At 45.9% G+C, this 25,451-nt stretch overlaps 1 protein-coding gene across 6 annotated transcripts in view; it reads left to right on the top strand.

The window, feature by feature from the left end:
• Positions 1-25,451, top strand: part of ZNF410 (zinc finger protein 410) — a 224,336-nt gene that overhangs the window by 31,042 nt on the left and 167,843 nt on the right. For 4 of the 6 annotated variants that reach the window (XM_033950774.1, XM_033950770.1, XM_033950769.1 and 1 more), the window contains exon 3: positions 9,375-9,504. The exons of 1 other annotated variant lie outside the window; for it this stretch is intronic. In XM_033950774.1, coding sequence (XP_033806665.1) covers positions 9,375-9,504 — 130 coding nt within the window. Of the gene's footprint in view, positions 1-9,374; positions 9,623-25,451 lie in introns of those variants that run through there. One more of the 6 variants, XM_033950771.1, reaches the window with a different exon arrangement.

Raw genomic sequence — 25,451 nt, 5'->3', positions numbered from 1 at the left:
CAGAGGGAAATGAAGGACACTTCTGTGGCCTTGCATCGAGGAGTGGTGTGGTTCCTGATAGCATAAATGCACCTCTGGCTTCGTCTTTTCTTCCCTTCATGGGATCTTAGTCTGGTTCTTCAAGCACTGTCTGGAGCAATATTGGAGTCTCTTTAGTGCGACAGACACTTTATTCATGAACCAGTGGGCAGTCAATCCCTTCTCGTGAGAATTCTTGTAGAGAGCCTTATTAGCATTCTTTTGCTCCACCTCCCATCCCTTTGGGCTGTCTACCAATTCTTCAGTTGCCTCTCTACAAGCAAGATAGTATGAGTCGTCTTTCTGTTCATATTTATTTTTCAATTAAATTTGTTTTTTTGCTGACCTTTTGAGACATTGCGGTGCTGCAGAGGATCCTAGACTTGGGGCCAGGGCCGGATTAAAGGATAGGCCCAGTAGGCACAGGCCTAGGGCCCAAAATGGTCAGGGAGGCCGCCGGTACTGTGCTTTGGGGCCTCATCCTTGCTGGATTTGCTGATGGCAGCAACAGCAACATCGTCATTGTTCCCCCCCACCCATCTGACCTAACCTGACCCTCCTATCTCTCCCTCCTATCGCGAGACTCTAAGCAGCACCGTATCACTCTAAGCATGCTGCTTCGTGGCTTTCTCCTGCCGGTGATTCCCTCTGGCGCATCACTGTTGACGTCATGGCCCACCCCCTAACTACCTCCATGAAGAGATCCCACATGCCAATCCCATCTTTTCTTAAAATCTGGCACGCTGCTTGCCTCAATTACTTGTTGTGGAAGATTATTCCAGCGATCAACCACCCTTTCGCCTTTCGGTGAAGAAATATTTTCTGGTGTCGCCATGAAATTTCCCACCCCTGATTTTCAACGGATGCCCTCTTGTTGCCGTGGGTCCTTTAAGGAAAAAGAGATCCTCTTCCAACTTGATACGGCCCGTGACATATTTGAACGTCTCATAGAAACATAGAAGATGATGGCAGAAAAGAGCTATAGCCCATCAAGTCTGCCCACCCTACTGACCCATCCTCTTAAGTCTATACCTAGCGACCGATATTCCAGTTCGACCCTCGTAGGGATCCCACATAGGTATCCCATTTATTCTTAAAGTCCAGCACGCTGCTGGCCTCGATCACCTGCGTTGGAAGCTCATTCCAACGGTCAACCACTCTTTCTGTGAAGAAATACTTCCTGATGTCGCTATGAAATTTCCCGCCTCTGAGTTTGAGCGGATGCCCTCTAGTGGCAGAGGGTCCCCTGAGAAAGAAGATATCATCTTCCACCTCGATACGTCCCGTGATGTATTTAAATGTCTCAATCATGTCTCCCCTCTCCCTACGTTCTTCTAGAGTGTAGAGCTGTAGTTTGTTTAGTCTCTCCTCGTACGAGAGACCCTTTAGCCCCGAGATCCTCCTGGTGGCCATCCGTTGAACCGATTCGATTCTAAGCACATCTTTATGGTAATGTGGCCTCCAGAATTGTACACAGTATTCCAGATGAGGTCTCACCATGGTTCTGTACAATGGCATTATGACTTCAGGCTTCTTGCTGACAAAGCTTCTACTGATACATCCCATCATTTGCCTTGCTTTAGATGAAGCCTTCTCCACTTGATTGGCAGTTTTCATGTCTGCACTGATGATTACTCCTAGGTCTCGTTCCGCCGAAGTACAAGTCAAAGTTTCTCCATTCGAGGTGTAATTTCTGCATGGATTACCGCTACCGAGGTGCATAACCTTACATTTCCCTGCGTTAAAGCCCAGCTGCCAGGTCGAGGACCATCTTTCCAATGTAAGCAGGTCCTGTGCCATACTATCCTGTAAATTACATTCCCTTACTATATTGCATAGTTTAGCGTCGTCGGCGAATAATGTTATTTTACCCTGAAGCCCCTGAGTCAGATCCCCTATGAATATGTTGAAAATGTCTCAATCATGTCTCCCCTTTCTCTGTGTTCTTCGAGTGAGTACAGCTGCAACTTACCCAGTCATTCCTCATACGGGAGATCCTTGAGTCCTGAGACTATCTTGGTGGCCATTCGCTGAACCGACTCAACTCTCCGCACATCTTTTGATAATGCGGCCTCCAGAATTGTACACAGTATTCCAGATGGGGTCTCACCATGGATCTGTACAACGGCATTATGACCTCGGGCTTATGGCTGACGAACGAGTGGCTACAGGGATGGTGCCGGGATATGAACTTCGGATTCCTAAACCATGGGGAAGCGCTACAAGGACTTCAGGGACCAGATGGACTCCATCTGACCAGTAGGGGTAAGAACGTCTTCGGACGCCGACTAGCCCGCCTGCTTCACAGGGCTTTAAACTAGGTAAGTCGGGGGAGGGTACCCATTCACATATTAGTACAGAAAGGAATTATCCTGATGAGGTGAGTCGAAACTCCTCTTCCATGTCCAAGGTAAGTACCCACATTGCAAACAGTTCTTTAGGAGTCACACCAACTCGGGTAGGATACACCTCACAGGGACTTAGCAAATACAAGATATGGAGGGCCATGTATGTCAATGCACACAGTTTAGGTAACAAAATTCTAGAATTGGAGGCTGAAATAAGGAATGTCGACCTAGATGTGGTGGCAATATCTGAAACTTGGTTCACGGACTCACATGGGTGAGATATGGCTACACCGGGCTACAATCTACTTCGTCAGGACAGAGAGGGCAGGTTAGGAGGGGGGGTAGCTCTATACATTAAAGAGGACATCAAAACCACCAGGATCACAGATGTCAAGTACACCGGGGAGTCCCTCTGGGTAAACCTGGCAAGAGGCAGAGAAAAATGCCTGTATCTAGGTGTAGTATACAGACCCCCAAGACAACTGGAAGACATGGACGCAGAATTAATTGAAGACATAGAGAATATCACTCTACGAGGAGAAGCTGTACTGCTAGGGGACTTCAATATGCCTGATGCAGACTGGAACTCATTTTCAGCGACAACCAGCGGTAGCAGGAGGCTCTTAACCTCCATAAAGGGAGCACGTCTCAAACAAATGGTAACGGAGCCCACTAGGGCCCAGGCGATCCTCGACCTGGTACTCACCAACGGGGAAAGCGTCTCAGTAGGAGATATGCTAGCCTCCAGCGACCACAACATAGTATGGTTCAACCTTAGGAAAGGCTTCCCTAGATCAAACACGAAAACAAAGGTACTCAATTTCCGGGGCACAGACTTCGCACGCATGGGAGATTTCGTCTATCGGACGCCGTAGGACCAAGCGGAGACCGATGATGTAGAAGCTAAGTGGTTAACACTGAAATCAACCATACATGAAGCAACTATCCGCTTCATAAAATCAGTAAATAAACGACAAAGAAACAATAAACCCCAATGGTTCACCGCGGAGATCTCGCATCAAATTAAGGAGAAGAAAAAAGCATTTCTCTCCTACAAGCGCACGGAGAAAAGAGAGGCAAAGGTAGAATATAGGACCAGGTCTACAGCGGTCAAAATGGCAGTTAGGGAGGCAAAACTTCGAGTGGAAGAAATTCTGTCAAAAAACATTAAAAAGGGGGACAAATCCTTCTTCAGGTATATTAGTGACAGAAAAAGGAACACAGGCGGGATAGTACGCCTTAGAAGACTGGACGGAAGTTACGTGGAAGCAGATTCCGATAAAGCCGAACTACTGAATGAATACTTCTGCTCAGTCTTCACCTGTGAGGCACCGGGACACGGTCCCCAGTTGAAGGCAACACAAAGCACAGAAGACCCGTTTCAGAATTTTGAGTTCACACCAGGTGAAGTTTACAGTGAACTGGCAAGACTCAAGGTGAACAAAGCCATGGGACCAGACAATTTGCACCCAAGAGTGCTCAGAGAATTGAGCGATGTCCTGGCGAAACCGTTGGCTGAGCTATTCAATCTCTCCCTAAGTAAGGGGAAAGTTCCCCTGGACTGGAAATTAGCTAATGTCATTCCTCTGCATAAAAAGGGTTGCAGGGCAGAGGCTGCGAATTATAGACCGGTGAGTCTCACATCAATAGTGTGCAAACTCATGGAAACACTAATTAAAAGCAAATTGGACACGATCTTGAATGAAGGGAATCTTCGGGATCCCAGTCAGCATGGATTCACCAAGGGTAGGTCCTGCCAATCCAATCTCATCAGCTTCTTTGACTGGGTAACAAGAAAGTTGGACTTGGGAGAGTCTTTGGACGTCGTTTACCTGGACTTCAGTAAAGCTTTTGACAGTGTCCCACACCGCGGGCTGCTAAGCAAGATGGAATCGATGGGGTTAGGAGAGACACTAACTGCATGGGTCAATGATTGGTTGAGTGGCAGACTTCAGAGGGTGGTGGTTAATGGTACCCTCTCTAAAACATCGGAGGTGACCAGTGGAGTGCCGCAGGGCTCGGTCCTGGGTCCACTCCTTTTCAACATATTCATAGGGGATCTGACTCAAGGGCTTCAAGGTAAAATAACACTATTCGCCGATGACGCCAAACTATGTAATATAGTAAGTGAATGCAGTTTACAGAATTATATGGCGCAGGACCTGCTTACATTGGAAAGTTGGTCCTCAACCTGGCAGCTAGGCTTCAATGCTAAGAAATGTAAGGTCATGCACCTCGGAAGCGGAAATCCATGTAGGAAGGGAGAGAGATACTGGACCTGCAGGGAGGAGGAGAGGGAAGGAAAAGAGATGCTGAACCAAGGGGATGAAGGGAGTGAAATATTTAACATAGTGGAGGAAGGAAGGAAAGAGAGGATGAGTGACACTTTTGGTAAAGGAGTAAGGGGGGAGAAGCTAGACAAAGGGAGATATATGAAAAGGGGCGATGTGGGCATGGATGGGAGCATAGGAACATGGACACAAAGAGGAATGCTTTATGGACGTGGTATATGGATGCAGTCAGTGGGGGCAATGCCAGACACAGAAGATGGCTAGACATGAGGGAGAAGAGGAACACAGAAGAGAGATGTTGGACTTGGGTGGGGGGCATAGGGATACAGAGAATTGACACTGGGCACGGAGAGGATAGGGACACAGAATAGTATTGATGGTAAAGGCAGGGACATAGGCACAGGGGAAATATTAGAAAGGGAAGTATAGGAGACAGAGAAGGGAGATGCTTGCTAAACATGGGGAAAATACATACACAGAGATAGAAGATGAATGGTGAGCATGAAGAAAGAAGACATGTCAAATGGTGAGGAGACCCTGGCAAGTGAATTAAGAGTAGACAGATGGAAACAGAAACCAGAACCTGAGACCAATGTGATGTGAAGAATAAAATGACCAGACAACAAAAGGTAAAAAATAAAAATTATTGTACAATCCCTCTGGAGGCTGAACTCATGGGTTCTTGTATGTCTGATAGCTTCTGCTGCAGGGCTACTAAAACTTGTTCCCTCCCCTTTGGGCTACCTGCCTGGGAGCTTCCTGTCATGCTCAGTTTTGTAGGTGAAACAATTTTTTATTGAACAAACCAGAAAAGAGAACAATGACAGCAATGGTAAATACAGTGGTTCAAGAAATTCTACAACAAGAGTCCCCCGGTCCCAAGATCCCACTACCACCCAACCTCTCATCCTTATCCCTTGCCCCGCACAAGAGATCAAGATAATCAAGAACAGAAGGAGCTGCCAAAAGAAACCAACAAAAAAGAGGGCGAAAGAAGCTTGTTGCATACACAGTCATGCTCAGTTTTGATCCTGCAGCTTCTCTGCATGGTTGAAAGTCTCTTCTGCTCGTGATTTGTTTTCAATTCCTAGTCTTTTTTAATTTATTTTGCGGGTTGGCCCATGTGCTGCGGATCAACTCTGTGCGAGTGATCCTTTGGCGGGAGATTGCAGACATTTTAAATTTTGTCAACTTCTGGAGGGTGCTCTGTAAGCCCTCTAGACCACAGTTCTTCAACCGCCGGTCCGCGGACTGGTGTCGGTCCGCAGGAAATTTTTGCCGGTCTGTGCAGGGCCGGCAAGATTGACTCCCTTCAATTTCCTGCCGGTCCGCACAGGGCCGGCAAGATCAACAGCTGAAGTCTGCACTGGGCCGGAGAGATCTTGGGGAGCCTCCAACAATGGCTTTCTCCCCTCTCTGCAGCTCTCCTTTGCGATTCACGAAGGCAGCCTCGGGGCTTTTGCTGAGTTGCGGCTGCCTCTGATGACGCAACTTCCTCTTTCCTCAGAGGCGGCGCGACTCAACAAAGGACCCGAGGCTGCCTTCCTGAATCACTGCGCTGAGAAGTAAGGAGAGCTACTGGGAGGAGAGAAAGCCACTATTGGAGTCTGGGAAGCTGCTGGGCAAGGAAAAAAAGGGACAGCTGCTACTGGAGAGGGAGAAGGAGAGATGCTGCTGGGAGGGGAGGAGGGAAAGGAATTTGAGAAGCTGCTGGGCAAGGAAAAAAAGGGACAGCTGCTACTGGAGAGGGAAAAGGAAAGATGATGCTGGGAGGGGAGGAGGGAAAGGAGTCTGGGAAGCTGCTGGGCAAGGGAAAAAAAGGGACAGCTGCTACTGGAGAGGGAGAAGGAGAGATGCTGCTGGGAGGGGAGGAGGGAAAGGAGTCTGGGAAGCTGCTGGGCAAGGGAAAAAAAGGGACAGCTGCTACTGGAGAGGGAGAAGGAGAGATGCTGTTGTGAGGGGAGGAAGGGAAGAGAGTTACTGCTGGACAGGAGGAGGAGGGAAGGGAGAATGGAAAAAGGAAGGAAACAGCTGGCAGAGAGATTAGAGGAGAGGAGGGGAAGGGGAGACACAGGCATGAGAAAGTAGAGAGATTGATGATAGGAAGGGGTCAGCAGAAAAATAAGCAGAGAGGGACAACGATGATAGATCTGGTGTAGGAGAGATAAAAATGAAGAGAGCAGTGAAGCTGGAATGAATCATAGAAACATAGAAAAAGACGGCAGATAAGGGCCACGGCCCATCTAGTCTGCCCACCCTAATGACCCTCCCCTATTTAACCCTGTGTAGAGATCTCACGTGATGATCCCATTTCTTCTTAAAATCAGGCACGCTGCTTGCTTCGATCACCTGAAGTGGAAGTTTATTCCAGCGATCAACCACTCTTTCGGTGAAAAAGTATTTCCTGGTGTCCTGGTGCAATTTCCCGCCCCTGATTTTCAATGGATGTCCTCTTGTCACCGTCATCATGTAAAAAGGAGAGAGGGGGCACAAGCTGGATGGAAAGGGGAGAGGGGCATAGAAAGAAGACAGATACCATATGGAAGGGGGAGAGGACAGACAGTGGATGGAAGGGGCAGATGCTGGATTGAAGAGACAGAGAGGGCAGACGCTGGAAGGAAGAGAGTGAAAAGAAGATTGAAAGCAGAAACCAGAGACGACAAAAGGTAGAAAAAAATAATTTTATTTCTATTTTGTGATTAGAATATATCAGATTTGAAATATATATCCTGCTAGAGCTGGTGTTAGACATAACTGGGGACTGCAAAACCCAGGCAGTGCTTCTTTAGCTTCCAGCTGGCTTAGGGCGCTCTCTGACCAGGGGGCAGTTGCCCTAGTTGCACTCCCCTAAAACTATTCCTGTCATGTGTGACTGCAGTATTCTGTTAGCATGATATTTCTGTGCAGCATTCTGTAATAATTTGGCTTGTTCAGTTTTCTTGATAGTAGAGGGGATATATGTGAATGGGAGGGGAGACAGGGGTTTTGTTGATCCTTGCTCTGAATTATTTGTATTTATAAAATGACAATTGTACTGAATATTGTTTCTTTTTATACTTTAATAAAATACATTCAATATAAAATCATAACTGAGGCTTGTGTGGATGGGATCAGATGATTTGTGGGGACCAAGCTCGCAGAGATGGGGCGGAAACGGGTTTTTTAAATTTTAGTCCTAGTAGTTTGCCGGTCCACAAAATAATTCTTTTTTTTCTGCCGGTCCACGGGTGTAAAAAGGTTGAAGAACACTGCTCTAGACAGCTTGCAGATTGGATCATGTCTCTGGGATCGGGAGCCAACTCTCCCCTGGTTCGTCTACAAAGGGATAGAGCTCAGGCTGCTGCGGTTCCGTGAGGAACGCCAGGATTGGAACTGGACCGCGTGTCTTTCTCAATTTCCCTGAGGGGTCCTGGTGATCGTGATCTGTAGTAACAGGGAAGGTGACTGGGCTGAGGACCAGTCGCACACGTCCCTGCTGACTCTCCTGCTCCATGCCGCCCTGAAATCCTAGCCAACTTCCACCAGCCCTGCTCTCTGTGCCATGAGTAAAGCATCTCCTGCTCTCTGCCGTGATTCTCCTGCTATAAACTGTAGCGATGGAGTGTGGGGTCCTGATAGGGACCTTTGCTGAGCAGGTTTCAGAAACCAGAGTTGAGGGTTATGCTACTGCCTGGTAACCTGTTCATTACAAAAGTATATTTATTTATGCTCAAATCTTTTTTTATTATAAAAGTATATTTATTTATAAATCTGACAAAACCAGAAAGGCCTAACAAGGGAGAGGCTAAAAGGAGCTGTGGGACTAGAAACTGTCTTCTTCCTGCTCTCTGCCACGATTCTCCTGCTTGCCGCCCTGCTCTTTCTGCCTCGACTCTTCCTGGCAACCCCGCTCCCCGACTCTCCTGCTTGCCACCCTTCCCTGCAGCGCAAGCCCGTGGTTTTAACCCACTTTAAACCCACAGATTAAAACCACAGGCTCGGAGTAAAAAAGTAAAATAAAAAGGCACGGACATCAAACATATTCGCAGACCATCTACAGGCAAAGATGCGTCAGGATTGCTCTCAAGTGATCCGTGTGGTCATCCCCATTTGAATAAAGACCCGTTGTGAATCAGTTGGCCTGCCTCGGATCGGAGTGATTCGGGAAGGTTAGTGAATCTAGCCCATAATTTCCTTTTACCACATTCTTTACAACTAATTCCAGAGTTTAATTACATGTTAAGTGAAGAAATATTTTCCCTGATTTGTTTTAATTAAATTTACTACATAGTAGCTTCATTACTTGCGCCCTAGTCCTTGTGTTCTTGGAAAGAATAAAAAAGTGATTCACGCCTACCCATTCGGTATTTGTCCAGTGTTTACTGTTTTACATTATTCTTAGGATCTACCATGTTTTCTTGTGTATAATATCATTATTTATATTTGGGATCTGTTAATGTTTCTCATTTTGTGCAATATTGTCACTCTGAAAGGATAGTTTAAAGATCTCTGTTCGACTTTTGTGAAGTGTCGGTGCTGTTACTGATTTCCTGAGTTATGCTTTCTGTCTGTAGTGTCTCTGCTTTTAATATCTATCTTCTGTGTTTGTTCTTTCTTTTTCTGTAGTCTCTTGTAATCTTTGTTTTCTTCTGTGCAAAGCCTGGTATTTATCTTATATCCATTTGCTTCTGTTCTGGTTAGGTCTGACTGCAATATGTATTTTTAAAATCTTTTACAGCTGCTGGTTCAGTTTGTACAGAATACATCAATCCCATTGGGAGAGAGTCTTGGAGAATCTAAAGATCTCACCTGTTTGTCTCTTCTCCCAGTTACTGAGACATCTGAATGCAGCCAACTTCTTTTATCCGGTAACACTGATGCTTTCCACTCTTCAAGCTTGATTTATCAAGCTCTTTTTCCATAGACACAGACAGAAGACAACTAAATTGTCGGGATTGAGTAATTGTGTCTGGAAGATAGAGAAATGTTAGTACTTTAAATTGTTTAGGGGACTGGGGTTATATGATCTTGTGATGGGAAATGGAAGTAACAATGCTTACTTAATGTGTAGTGGTTGCTGCATGATAGAGCTTTAAGAATCTTACGTACCTGGTGTTACAGAAGAGAACCATAAATTCTTTGCTTATTTATTTGCTATTTTTATATGATGCATAAATTTGGGGTTGCGGGGTGGTGGACTTAGGAATAATGTAAGGAAATTATTTTTCATGGAAAGGGTGGTTGATGCCTGTAATGCCCTTCCGAGGGAGGTGGTAGAAATGAAAACAGTGATAGAATTCAAAAAAGCATGGAATGAACACAGAGGATCTCTAATTAGAAAATGAAGAGCATAAATTGAAGAATTAAAGCTGGTATTGGGCAGACTTGCATAGTCTGTGTCCTGTATATGGCAGTTTGGTTCAGGATGGGCAGGGGAGGGCTTCGAAGGAAACGCCAATAATTTGGAACATGAAGACAGTGCTGGGCAGACTTTTACAGTCTTTATCCTGCATATGATGAGATGGTTTGGATAGGCTGAGCAACTCCAGTAGTTGGAACCTAAGGACAGTACTGGGCGGACTTCTACAGTCTATGGCCCAGAAATATCAAAGAAAAAGACAATTTAATTTCATCATGAATTTATAATGTGTGTACTGTTGGGCAGACTGAATGGACTGTTCAGGTCTTTATTTGCTGTCATTTTACTATGACACCTTGCCAGAGAGAACATCAGTTCTGGAATAGGAGTTGTTGGGGCAAAAAAGAAGGTAAAATCTTTACCTGATTTATTTTCCCTCCAGAAATTCAACATATTCCATGTATCCAACAAAGTTTGCAAGCATTTACTATCTTGAATATTTTCCTGTTTTGTCAAAGAAGTAGAATCTAGTGAGCTCGGTATACAATTACAGTCTCCAACTAAAAACATACCTGTATCAGGTGGAGTCATTTTTTCAATAAATGTTTTTTAGATCAATAAGAGCATACAAATTAAAGAATTGTGAGGAAGTCACGTGACGCTATGAGCGGGTGAGGACATGTTCTTGGCCGGCTCCGGGACCCTGCTCTCCTACTTTACTAAATAATTCTCCTGGCCAGCTCCACGGCAGTGGTTTTTGACTGATATTAGTGGCAGAATACATGGAAAGATATATCACACGCTCTCAGGAAGCAGAGGCTATGAAATCAGTGCAGAAAGATCGGGATTGCGCTAAACCGGCTGATCCCAAAATGGTGGCCACTGCGGTCTTGCAGTTCAGAGACAGCGCTTAATGAAATTAAAGTGGCGGTCGCGCAAGTTTTGGCTCCTCAATTGGAACCGCTTGAACAACTTTTGTCTGACAACTCGTCCCAGACTACCGAGTTGGAACAGAGGGTCTCTGCGGTGGAGGACACGATGAACTCCCACATAATGGACATATTAGCCTGCAGGAACAGCTACGCAATCAGGCTGATAAACTTGCCTGCCCATATGGGGTAATGGTGATTTTCTCCCAGAGATGGGTCTGGGGTCCTTTTCGAACTGGACTCAAAGGAATACTGTATTTGTCCCAGGTGTTACAGTACGATGGCAAGCTTCAGGAGTTTCAACAACTGCGGGAGTCCTTTCATTTTGGATTCCAGGACTGGTATTCTTATAGACAGTTACAACACTATGTCTTTTCACTGCCTCGTACTGCCTTGTTGGAAGAGATACAGGAGAAATTATCGGAATCTCTCTGTTTGACTGCCCAGTGTCCTATTTCACTCCGGTTTCATCATCGGTTTCTGCAAGAATTGGTAAGAGACCTGGACTATACAGCTGTGGCAGCTCGTTGGACTACGGATATGCAGGTCCCGATAACAGCAGAGGATATTTCATATTTCACCCAACGTAGTTTCAAAGTTCATTCAAATAAGGAAACCTCACCCACCTACAGTCCAAACTTACGGCGTCCCACAGGGCTCTATTCTATCTCCTCTGCTATTTAATATTTTTATGTCCCCTTTCCTCACTCTAGCCCAGTCAATTGGCTTCACAATTTTCGCTTATGCGGATGACATTCAATTACTTCACCCTGTTGATACTACAAACCACTTTGAAATACTATACTAAAGTAGATAAAATACTATACGAAACTAGATAAAATAAGTGACTGGCTTCATGCAAATAAACTTTCCCTTAATATTAATAAATCGTGTGGTCTACTTTTTTCAACAAAAAACAACGAAACAATAACAGGAAAGATTTTCATTAAATCTCATCCTATAAAAATGGAAACAAAAACAGAATTACTTGGGGTAATCATAGATGAAGATTTAACTTTTCATGACCAAATCAGTTCAGTGGTAAAAACTTGTTTTTACAAACTACGGCTTATATGGTCACTAACTTCTATACTTGAAACCAATGCAATTACAACCCTAGTCCATTCTTTAGTTATCTCCCATCTTGACTATTGCAATTCTCTTTATCAAGGACTCCCCCCAAAAGAACTACGATGCCTACAACTCATTCAAAACATGGCAATAAAACTTATTTATAAGTTAGGGAAATATGATCATGTCATCCTTCTCCTGAAAGAAGCCCATTGGCTCCCTATCACTCACCGTATTACCTACAAAACGCTTATGTTGGTCTTCAAAATCAAATCTTCCCGTCAACCACCTTTCCTAGACAAACTTTTTATCCCTTTTTGCTCTTCTCGGATTCTCAGAATCTACTATCCATCCCCTCAATCAAGGAATTCTTCTATACCAGGAAATCTAATTTCTCTGTAGTCGCTCCAGCTCTATGGAACACTCTACCATCCCAACTTCGTCATGAAAAACTAATCGATAAATTCAAGACAAAACTAAAAACTTTCCTATTTCAAGATGCATTTCATTGCTCCTGAACCCTTCATCATCAAATTAGCCAATCACTTTTAAGAAGCAATCCCATCCCTAATGATTTCCCCCTTTTTTCTTTCCTTTTCCCTTCTACCCTTTTTTTTACCTCTAATAATGTACTCTTACTCCCCTCCCTTCTTTTCTAACCTCACCATCATGTTTGTTACTGTTAAATGTCTTTTATGTACACATCCCCTCTTTCTTATCAGTATTACTATTTATAAGCATTTCTCCTATTCTTATTTTATCATTTTATTGTAAACCGGTTAGATACCAGTTGATGGTCGGTATATTAAAAATTAATAAACTTGAAACTTATAAAATGTCTGAAACTGGGCCCTCGAGTACTCCAATCTGCAGCAGAATGGAGAGGTACTACAAGTTTGTGTTGTGGGCCTTCTTTGCCTTAACTCGAGTGTATCGGGCACGTCTCTGCTCTTCGAACTGTTGTCCTCGATGTGGGGCACCCCAAGCTACTTTGGGACACATGTTTTGGTCCTGTCCTGGTATAAAGGCCTATTGGCGAAGATTGGGCAATCAGATCACTTTGATGCGGAACTGTTCCTGGAGGCCCGTCGATACCTTTCTCTTTACTTTGAAACTGTCCTTGTTCCCGGTGAGAAGGGAAAGCGCGACATTTGTGCAAAAATCAAAACTTATGGGCATTAAATCTATATTACAATGTTGGCTATCGCCCCAGACCCCAACCCTGATGGACTGGCAGAAGCTGATTATACAGATAGCTGGGTTTGAACGTCAAGCTCTTCCCAATTTAAACTCTAAAAGGGGCACTTTGTTTCTCCAATGCTGGTTGCCGTTTGCTGCTACATTGAAGCCGCGCGCCAGAAGTAGATTGCTGAATTGATACACATCACTCCATATTTGGACTTGGTAGGGTGGCTGTTCCCTGGATGGGTGGGTGGGAGGGGGGACTTTTTGTGGTTGTTCTTGTATGCTGTTTTGGTGAGGTGTTGCATTTGTATTATTATTGAATTGTAATAAAAATTATTTCAACATAAAGAATTGTGAGCTCTAAATCATCTATTCTACCCTGGACGCAAATCATGCGACTCTCATCATCTTGTATAGGAATTATAAATACACATGGCTATGATTATTGTATTAAAATGGTCACCCCTTTCTTCTTTGAACCCCCACTCCAAAGAGTAAAATATCTCTCTCCACTGATTGTACATAAGAGAACATAAGAATTGCCGCTGCTGGGTCAGACCAATGGTCCATCGTGCCCAGCAGTCTGCACACACGCAGCCCTTGGTTTAAAGACCAGTGCCGTAACCGAGCATAGCTTTACCTGCGTACTTTCTGGTTCAGCAGGAACTTGTCTAACTTTATCTTGTATCCTTGGAGGGTGTTTTCTCCTATAACAGCCTCTGGAAGAGCATTCCAGTTTTCCACCACTCTCTGGGTGAAGAAGAACTTCCTTACGTTTGCACGGAATCTATCCCCTTTTAACTTTAGAGAGTGCCCTCTCATTCTCTCTACCTTAGAGAGGGTGAACAACCTGTCTCTATCAACTAAGTCTATTCCCTTCATTATCTTGAATGTTTTGATCATGTCCCCTCTGTCTCTGCTTTTCAAGGGAGAAGAGGCCCAGTTTCTCTAATCTCTCACTGTATGGCAGCTCCTCCAGTCCTTTAACCATTTTAGTCGCTCTTCTCTGGACCCTTTCGAGTAGTACCGTGTCCTTCATGTACGGTGACCAGTGCTGGATGCAGTATTCCAGGTAGGGGCGTACTAAGGCCCGGTACAGCGGCATAATAACCTTCTCCGATCTGCTCGTGATCCCCCTTCTTAATCATTCCTAGCATTCTGTTCATCTTTTTTGCCGCCACTGCATATTGCGCTGACAGCTTCATTGACTTGTCGATCAGTACTCCCAGGTCTCTTTCTTGGGGGTCTCTCTGAGTACCGCACCAGACATCCTGTATTCGTGAATAAGATTTTTGTTACCAACATGTATCTCCTTACACTTATCTACGTTAAACCTCATATGCCATGTGGCGGCCCATTTTTATGTTTATGTCATGTTGCAGGTCTTTGCAATCATTCTGCGTCTTCACCACTCTGAATAACTTTGTATCGTCCGCAAATTTAATCACTTCACTCATCGTACCAGTTTCCAGGTTGTTTATAAATAGGTTGAAGAGCACGGCTCCAGCACCAAACCCTGCTGCACTCCACTCGTGACGCTTTTCCAGTCCTAGTATTGTCCATTTATCCCCACTCTCTGTTTCCTATCCGCCAACCAGTTTTTAATCCACATGAGGATTTCGCCCTCGATTCCATGGCTTGCAATTTTTCGAAGTAATCATTCATGTGGGACCTTGTCAAACGCCTTCTGAAAATCCAGATATACAATGTCGACTGGCTCGCCCTTGTCTATCTGCCTGTTTGCAAGTTCGTCAAGCAAGATCTTCCCTTGCTGAAGCCATCCTGGCTTGTCCTCATCAGCTCGTGTCCGTCAAGGTGATCAATGATGCGGTCTTTAAGTGAAACAATTTTTTTTGAACAAACCAGAAAAAAGAACAAGTACAACAACTGGAGATACAATAGTTCAAGAAATTATACAATAAGGAGCCCCCGATCCCAAGAAAAATGCCCCCCACCCACCACCCTCCCCTCACAACAAAATGTAAACCAGGCAAATATAGAAGAAGCCGCCAATAGAGGTCAAGAAGAAAAAGTGCATAAAAGCTGGGTACACTAAAAGACAAAACAGCAGCACAAGCACCAAAAAAAGAGCAAACATCCCAACCCACCAAATTGAGGAGGTCTGACCTATGCCAAAGTGAAATCATACCATTCAGGGCCCTGGTTTCTGATGAGCCCCAAAGGTCAATATGCAGGACCTCCCCCCCAAGACCCCACTCCCCGAATCAAACATACCAAAGAAACGCAAACCAAAGTAACAAACAGTCCAGCGCTGCTCCGTGAATGGCTGGTATAATACCTTGAGGCAAGTTTCTGTGCCAAGTTTGAAATTTTTTGCGAACATGCTTCCATTTCTACATGTCAGCAAAGTAGGCCAAAAATTTTTTGGCACAGTTTGGCTCCATACTGCTGCTGGTAGGTAAGTCAGCTGAGGGTACAACTTTGCCAGCAGACATGTACCATAAGGTACTTCCAAGATTTGCAATATGAGCTTTTACAGTCAAGTGAAGCTGACGATATGATCATCCCAAAAATATGGCTTTATGCATTTATGCAAATTTTCACTGTTTTTCAGATTCAAATATCTCTAATGTGTAGTGGGGGTTTTTTTTTGGGGGGGGGTGGGTGGGTTATATAATTTAAAAGAGCATGTTTTTTGCTACAGAAGCTATCCTGTTTCATCACTTACCCCCTCATCACAAGGTCATCACGATCAATGCATCCCCTTATGCTCGGGGGGCTCATATGGACAATCTACAGACTCAGGGTCTTTGGACTGCCAGGGAGCGGAAATTTCACATCAATTTCCTGGAACTCAGAGCAATGTATTATGCCCTCAAGGTCTTCCATCACCTTCTTTGCCCCCAAGTCCTCCTCCTTCGCTCGGACAATCAAGTAACGATGTACTACATCAACAAGCAAGGAGGTACGGGCTCTCTCCTGTTGTGTCAGGAGGCCCAAAAAATCTGGACTTGGGCGACGGTTCACAACTTTTCTTAAAGGCTGTTTACATTCAAGGGGAGAAGAATTCCCTAGCAGACAACCTCAGTAGAATTCTTCAGCCTCACGAATGGACTCTCAATTCGGTAACTCTCCAGTCCATCTTTGCTCAATGGGGCACTCCACAAGTGGACTTGTTTGCGGCTCCTCACAATCATCAGTTGCCCCAGTTTTGCTCCAGGCTTTACTCTCCTCTCTGTCTGGAAGCCGATGCCTTTCTCCTGGATTGGACCGGTCTGTTTCTATATGCATTCTCCCCAATTCTTCTCATGTTGAGGATTCTGTTCAAACGAGAGGCGGCCACCATGATCCTCATTGCTCCGAGGTGGCCCAGGCAGGATTGGTTCTCCCTTCTACTTCAGCTCAGCTCCAGGGAATCAGTACCTCTTCCGGTTTTTCCTACTCTGCTTACTCAGTGACAAGAGTCATTTCTACATCCCAACCTGCAATCATTACGCCTGACAGCTTGGTTTCTCTTGAACTGAATTCTTCTGAGTTATATCTCTCTCAGCCTGTTTGACATATTATTGATGCTTCCAGGAAACCAGCCACTCAACAATGTTAACAACAAAAGTGGACTAGGTTCTCTTCCTGATGTCTTTTTCATCATCACAACCCAACTTCCTTGGCAGTGGAACTGGTGTTAGATTATCTACTTCATTGATCTGACTCTGGTCTTAAGTCCACTTCTATCAGAGTCCATCTCAGTGCTATTACAGCTTTTCACATGCCAGTCAAGGGAAAACCTCTTACTGCTCATCCTTTGGTCTCCAGGTTCATGAAAGGACTTTTCAACGTTAAACCACCTGTCAAGCCTCCGCCTCTCGTCTAGGACCTTAATGTGGTTCTTTCCAGTTTGATGAAGCCACCATTTGAACCAGTTCTTTTCTTCAGGACACTAACTGGTGCCCCCACCCCATACAAACTGGTGCCCCACCCCATAGAAACAGAAATAGTTAATGCAGATCTAGACATAGTAGCAATATCCGAAACATGGTTCACAGACTCTCATGGGTGGGATATAACTATACCAGGGTACAACCTGATTCGACAAGACAGAGAGGGTAAGTTAGGAGGTGGGGTAGCACTATACATCAAAGAAAACATTAAGACAACCAGGATCACGGATGTCAAGTATACTGGGGAATCTATCTGGGTAAACCTGGCCAGAGGCGGAGAAAAATGCCTGTACCTTGGTGTGATATACAGACCTCCAAGACAATTGGAGGACAAGGACGCAGAACTAATTGAAGACATTGAGAATATCACCTTACGGGGGGAGGCTGTACTATTAGGAGACTTCAACATGCCTGATGTAGACTGGAACACACTATCAGCAACAACTTGTGATAGCAGGAGGATATTAACGTCCATGAAGGGAGTACGGCTCAAACAAATGGTACTAGAGCCCACTAGGGCCCAGGCCATCCTGGACCTGGTATTTACGAACGGGGAAAGCGTCTCAGAGGTCTCGGTGGGAGAGACGCTAGCCACCAGTGACCATAACACGGTATGGTTTAACCTTAAGAAAGGCTTCCCTAGATCACAAACAAAAACAAGGGTACTCAATTTCCGGGGCACTGACTTCGCACGCATGGGAGATTTCGTCTATCAGACGCTGCAGGTTCAAGAAGTAACTACTAATGTGGAGGCTATGTGGTGAACCTTGAAATTGATCCTTCATGAGGCAACTATCCGCTACATAAAATCGGTAACCAAACAACAAAGAAAAAAGAAACCCCAATGGTTCACAGATGAGGTATCGTGCCTCGTCAAGGAGAAGAAAAGAGCATTTCTCTCATACAAACGCACGGGGGAAAAAGAAGCAAACATTGAATACAGGAAAAAGTCTGCAGCGGTCAAAACAGCAGTCAGAGAGGCCAAAATTCGTATGGAAGAAACTCTAGCAAAGAACATCAAGAAAGGGGACAAATCCTTCTTCAGATACATTAGCGACAGGAAAAAGAACGCAAACGGGATAGTACACCTTAGAACACCAGACGGGAATTATGTAGAAACAGACTCCGATAAAGCCAAACTACTGAATGATTACTTCTGTTCAGACTTTACCTGCGAAGCACCAGGGCACGGGCCTCGGCTAGCAGCAAAGCAAAGCATGGAAGACCCATTTCAGAAGTTTGAGTTCACACCAGCTGATGTTTACAAAGAACTGTCAAGACTCAAGGTGAACAAAGCCATGGGACCGGACAATCTGCACCCAAGAGTGCTCAGAGAGCTATGCGATGTTTTGGCGGAACCATTAGCAATACTCTTCAATCTCTCCCTAAGTACGGGGAGAGTCCCCCTGGACTGGAAAACTGCCAACGTGGTTCCTCTGCACAAAAAGGGTTGCAGAGCGGAGGCCGCAAATTACAGACCAGTAAGTCTCACATCAATAGTGTGTAAACTCATGGAAACTCTACTTAAAGAGAAATTAGACACGATATTGGATGAGGGGAATCTGAGGGATCCCTGTCAACATGGATTCACTAGGGGCAGGTTATGCCAGTCCAATCTCATCAACTTCTTTGATTGGGTGACAGGAAAGCTGGACTCGGGAGAGTCTCTGGACATAGTATACTTGGATTTCAGTAAAGCTTTTGACAGTGTCCCACACCGTAGATTATTAAACAAGATGAAATCGATGGGGTTAGGTGAGAAACTAACGTCGTGGGTCAACGATTGGCTGAGTGGAAGACTTCAGAAAGTGGTGGTCAATGGCACCCTCCTGAGACATCGGAGGTGACTAGCGGTGTGCCGAGGGCTCAGTCCTGGGACCATCCCTTTTTAACATATTCATAAGGGACTTGACCCGAGGGCTTCAGGGTAAAGTAGCGCTGTTCGCCGACGACGCCAAACTGTGTAATATAGTGGGTGGAAGCAATCCCACGGATGGTATGACGCAGGATCTGATCAAGTTGGAAAAATGGTCCACGACATGGCAGCTGGGCTTCAACGCTAAGAAGTGTAAGGTCATGCATCTCGGCAGCAGAAATCCATGCAGAACATACACCTTGAATGGAGAAACACTAGCTAGGACTTCAGAGGAACGGGACTTGGGAGTGATCATCAGTGCAGACATGAAGGCTGCCAAACAAGTGGAGAAGGCCTCATCCAAGGCGAGGCAAATGATGGGATGTATCAATAGAAGCTTCGTCAGCCGCAAACCTGAAGTCATAATGCCACTGTATAGAACCATGGTGAGACCTCATCTAGAGTACTGTGTGCAATTCTGGAGGCCACATTACCGTAAAGATGTGCTTCGAGCTGAGTCGGTCCAGCGAATGGCCACTAGGAAGGTCTCTGGACTCAAGGGTCTCTCATACGAGGAAAGACTGGGCAAATTGCAGCTGTACTCTCTAGAGGAGCGCAGGGAAAGGGGTGACATGATTGAGACTTTTAAGTACGTCACAGGTCGTGTCGAGGTAGAAAACGATATATTCCTTCCCAAGGGACCCTCGGTCACAAGGGGGCACCCGCTCAAACTCAGGGGAGGGAAATTTAGAGGTGACATCAGGAAGTATTTCTTCACAGAAAGAGTGGTAGATCACTGGAACAAACTTCCGACGCAGGTAATCAAGGCCACAAGCGTGCTCGACTTTAAGAATAAATGGGACATCCACGTGGGATCCCTACGTGGGTCGAGCAGCACTCAGACTTAATGGGGTGGGTCAGTAGAGTGGGCAGACTTGATGGGCTGTAGCCCTTTTCTGCCGTCACCTTTCTATGTTTCTATGTTTCTAAAGTCCAAAAACAATTAGGATTTTCAAACCCAGGGAACTGGATTCTGTCCTCACCAACACTCCAGCACAGTGAGAAAAGAAAAATGTCATCAAAGGAAAAACCAATGCAGCAAAAACATAATTACTTTCACAAGTGTCCCAAAACACAGTAGTGCTTTGTCACCACACTTACATCCATTCTTTATCCCAGGACAAGCAGGCAGCATATTCTTAACTGATGGGTGACGGCACCGACGGAGCCCCGGTACGGACAATTTTAGAGTGATTGCACTCTAAGAACTTAGAAAGTTCTAGATAGTCCGCACTGCGCGTGCGCGAGTGCCTTCCCGCCCGACGGAGGCGCGCGGTCCCCAGTGTCTTAGTTTCCGCAGAGCTAAGAAGACGCGTGTTTTTCAACGGCTGTTGAAAGTTCTGTGCTTGCCTTCCCGCTTGCATTTTTTTCCTTCGGAATATTTTTCCCTTCATATTTACTTCTTTTTTCTTTAAAAAAAAAAAAAAAATCCTTTCGTTTTTTCGATTTTTTTTGGGTTCGCTCCGGCGGGGTCTGTTGTAATCATCGAGTCCTCCGCTTTCGATTTAGCGGAGGCCGTATTTACCTTCATGCCTCCTCAGCCCGGGTTCAAGAAGTGCCAGCGGTGTGCGAGGTCCATCTCCTTGACCGACCCACACAATTGGTGTTTGCAGTGCTTGGGTCCGGATCACAAGGCATCCACCTGCACCCTTTGTGCTACTTTAAAGAAGCGCACTTTAAAAAACAGGCAGCTTCAACAAAAAATCCTTTTCGATGCCGTGATGACTGATCCATCGGCATCGTCAACACCTTCTCAGCCGGCACCCACTTCATCGACACCGCGTGACACCGCCCCGGCGTCGCACCCTACAGGTAAGCTGGCTAAGAAGCCTTCCTCCTTGGAGTGTCCTCCGGTCGTTGTGGCAGAAAGTCCAGTCCTGCCGACCTTGAGGCGCCCCCGTAAACGCTCCGCCTCTTTAGAGGTGAGCGCATCCGCCTCGGCATCCTCATCCTCTGGGCGTCGAGCGGCACCGCAGATACTGCAGAAAAAGAAAGCGATACCGGTGCCATCCTTGGATGACCGCATTGCGGCTGTCCTTCAAATCCAACTCAAAGAGCAGTTGCAGCAACTCCTTCCTGCTCTGTTGGTGCCGAACCTTCCAGTCCCGGTCCGGTCTGAGCCACCGGTACCGACAGTGGAACAACCCCTATTGTCGGCTTCCACTCTGTCGGTACCGGTCCATTCGGCCTCCTCGGCTTCCATGCCGGTACTTGCCCCGGAACCGAGAGGTCTTCATAGAGCTGTCCAGACTTCTGAACCAGTGCAGTTCCGACATCAGCAGTCTTTAACTTCTCCCGGTACCGCTTCATTGCGGTCCAGGAAATCGGCACGTAAGACCCGACATATTGACCCATCGACACCGGACTCTCGGGGTCGAGGTTCCCAGGTAAGAGATCCTGATCTCTGGGATGACTCTGAAGAGCCCTTACTTTCTGAAGATGAGGTTTCTTCAGGGGAGGAGGATCCTTCTCTTCACGAGCCTTCCTCTAAACCGGACCATTCCTCCTTTACATCCTTTCTAAAGGAGATGTGCGACTCTCTGTCCATTTCTTTGAAGGCTGAATCCAAGAAATCTAAAGCATTCCTGGAAGCTTTGGACTTCGATCAGCCTCCAAAGGAATGTCTTAAATTGCCTCTCCATGATATTTTGAGGGAGACTTTCTATAAAAATCTCGAAACTCCCTTGACTATCCCTGGAGCCCCTCGCAAATTGGATTCTTTATACAATGTTATTCCAATCCCAGGATTTGACAAAGCCCAACTCCCGCATGAATCTTTATTGGTTGAGTCTACTCTCAAAAAGTCTGCGGGCGCTAGTGTCTATGCCTCAGTCCCTCCTGGCAGAGAGGGGAAGGCCATGGATAAATTTGGCAAGTGATTATACCAGAATGCCATGCTTGCCAATAGATCCGGTAATTATGCCTTTCATTTCTCATTTTATTTGAAACACCTCATTCAGCAAATGGCTTCCTTCGAAAAATACTTGCCTGACTGAAAACTTTCTGCTTTTCGCCATTGTTCTTCCAGTCTCTTGCAGCTCAGAAAATTCATGGTTCGTTCAATATATAACACTTTTGAACTCACCTCGAGAGCTACGGCAATGGCTGTTGCCATGCGTCTTCTGGCTTGGCTGAGGGTCTCTGAGCTTGATATTAACCATCAGGACCGCCTCGCCAATGCTCCATGCCTTGGGGATGAATTATTTGGTGATTCTCTCGATTCCACCACACAAAAATTGTCAGCACATGAGACTCGCTGGGACACTCTTCTTAAAAACAAGAAAAAGCCTCCACCTGCCCGGCCATTTCGCCAACAATCTGCCTACCAGCGCCGCTATTCGGCTAGACCCTTGCCTTCTGCTCCTCAGCAGCCGAGGTGCCCACGTCAAACACAGCGCCAACAACCTCGTGCACAGCAGCAACAACCAGTAAAGCCTCCTGTGCAACCAAAATCTACTCAACCCTTTTGACTCCATTCTCCAGGGCCTAGCCAGTTTTCTGCCATTAACTCTTCTGCCTCAACCCATAGGAGGATGTCTTACTCTTTTCATCAGACGTTGGGAGATCATCACTTCAGACCAGTGGGTTCTCAACCTCATTCGCCACGGCTATTCTCTCAACTTTAAGACTCTCCCTGCCCAAAGACCTCCAAAAGAGTCTACTTTAAACACTCCTCAGTCCTCCCTTCTCCTTCAGGAGATCCAATCCCTTCTTCTTCTGAACGCCATAGAGGAAGTTCCTCTAGATCAGAAGGGGCAGGGATTCTACTCCCGCTATTTTCTGGTTCCCAAAAAAACTGGAGACCTCAGACCCATTCTAGATCTTCGAGATCTCAACAAATGCTTGGTCAAAGAAAAGTTCAAAATGCTTTCTCTGGCCACTCTTTATCCTCTTCTCACTCAGGGCAACTGGCTATGCTCCCTCGATCTCAAGGAGGCCTACACTCACATCCCGGTCAATCTAGCCTCCAGACAATATCTCCGCTTCATGATCAATCACCGTCATTACCAATACAAGGTATTACCCTTCGGTCTTGCCTCCTCTCCAAGGGTGTTCACCAAGTGTCTCATTGTGGTGGCCGCTTTTCTCCGCTCCCACCATCTTCAAGTCTTCCCTTACCTGGACGACTGGTTAATCAAGGCTCCTTCATCTCAGGAAGTCCTTCAAGCAATCAACCAGACCATCCTCTTTCTCCAACTTCTGGGTTTCCAGATCAATCTGCCAAAGTCGCATCTCATCCCCACTCAGCGACTTCAGTTCATCGGAGCGATCTTGGACACTGTTCTCATGAGGGCGTTCCTTCCACCCAATCGCCTTCAGACCCTTCTTCATCTCTGTCAGCAGGTGCTCTCACAGCTCTCCATCTCTGCAAAACAAATGATGATACTCTTGGGTCACATGGCCTCAACAGTTCATGTCACCCCCTTCGCACGTCTTCACCTGCGCACTCCTCAATGGACCCTAGCTACCCAGTGGTCCCAGGCGACGGCTCCTTGTTCGCGACACATATCTGTGACATCGTCTCTTTGACAGTCTCTACAATGGTGGTTAAAATCTTACAATCTCTCCAGAGGCCTTCTGTTCCATCTGCCTCCTCATCATCTCGTCATCACCACAGACGCATCTCCTTATGCTTGGGTTGCTCACTTGAACGAATTCCAAACTCAAGGTCTTTGGACAGTTCAGGAAAAGAAACATCACATCAATTTCCTGGAACTCAGAGTGATGTTTTATGCCCTCAAGGCTTTTCAGCATCTCCTCTTTCCTCAAGTTCTACTCATTTGCACAGACAATCAAGTTGCAATGTATTACATCAACAAACAAGGTGGGACAGGCTCTCGCCTGTTGTGTCAGGAGGCCCAAAAGATTTGGTCTTGGGCAACAGCTCGCCAATTATTCCTGAAAGCTGTCTACATTCAGGGACAACAGAATTCCTTGGCAGACAATCTCAGCAGGATTCTCCAACCACACGAATGGACTCTCGATCCCCCGACTCTTCTCTCCATTTTCGCTCAATGGGGCACTCCTCAGGTGGACCTGTTTGCAGCTCCTCACAATCATCAACTGCCCCAATTTTGCTCCAGACTCTACTCCCCTCACCGTCTGGCAGCAAATGCGTTTCTTCTAGATTGGACCAATCTATTCCTTTATGCATTTCCTCCTCTGCCTCTCATGTTACGGACCTTGTTCAAGCTCAAGAGGGAACAAGCCACCATGATTCTCATCGCTCCACGGTAGCCCAGACAACATTGGTTCTCCCTTCTGCTTCAACTCAGTTCCAGGGAGCCCATACTTTTTCCACTGTTTCCTTCTCTGCTTACTCAGCATCAACAGTCCCTTCTACATCCCAACCTGCAGTCTCTACACCTGACAGCTTGGTTTCTCTCAGGCTGACTTCGGATCTTTCACTTCTTTCTCACCCTGTTCGTTTTATTCTTGATGCTTCCAGGAAGCCGGCCACTCTTCAATGCTATCAACAGAAGTGGACCCGGTTTTCTTCCTGGTGCCTTCTGCATCATCACAATCCCACTTCGCTAGCAGTAGAATTAGTGTTGGATTATCTCCTTTCTTTGTCTAACTCTGGTCTCAAGTCTACTTCCATCAGAGTCCACCTCAGTGCCATTACTGCTTTTCATGAGCCAATTCATGGAAAACCTCTTACTGCTCATCCTTTGGTTTCCAGATTCATGCGGGGACTTTTCAATGTGAAACCACCTCTCAAGCCCCCTCCTGTGATCTGGGATCTTAATGTGGTTCTCTCCGCCTTAATGAAGCCTCCTTTTGAACCTTTGGCCACAGCTCATTTCAAATTTCTCACTTGGAAAGTGGTCTTCCTTATTGCTCTCACCTCTGCCAGGAGGGTCAGTGAGTTGCATGCACTAGTTGCAGATCCACCTTTCACAGTCTTTCACCATGACAAGGTGGTTCTCTGTACACATCCAAAGTTTCTCCCTAAGGTTGTCTCTGATTTTCATCTTAACCAATCCATTGTCCTGCCTGTATTCTTTCCGAAATCTCATTCTCATCCTGGAGAACAGGCTTTGCATACTTTGGGCTGTAAGCATGCTTTGGCTTACTATCTAGAGCGCACTAAGCCTCACAGATCATCTCCCCAACTTTTTCTGTCCTTTGATCCAAATAAGTTGGGACATCCTGTTTCTAAACGTACGTTATCCAATTGGCTTGCTGCTTGTATCTCATTCTGTTATGCTCAGACCGGACTTCCACTGGAAGGTTCCATCACGGCCCATAAGGTTAGAGCTATGGCAGCGTCTGTAGCTTTCCTCAGATCACCTCCTATTGAGGAAATCTGCAAGGCTGCTACTTGGTCCTCAGTTCATACTTTCACATCTCATTATTGTCTGGATGCATTCTCCAGACGGGATGGACACTTCGGCCAATCTGTTTTACAAAATTTATTTTCCTAATGGCCAACCTTCCCTCCATCCCTCTTTTT

The sequence above is a fragment of the Geotrypetes seraphini genome, chromosome 7, assembly GCF_902459505.1.
Source record: "Geotrypetes seraphini chromosome 7, aGeoSer1.1, whole genome shotgun sequence".
In the NCBI taxonomy this organism is placed as follows: Eukaryota; Metazoa; Chordata; class Amphibia; order Gymnophiona; family Dermophiidae; genus Geotrypetes; species Geotrypetes seraphini.
Note: the sequence above shows the minus strand (reverse complement) of the source record. Positions and strands in the feature narration are given on the sequence as shown.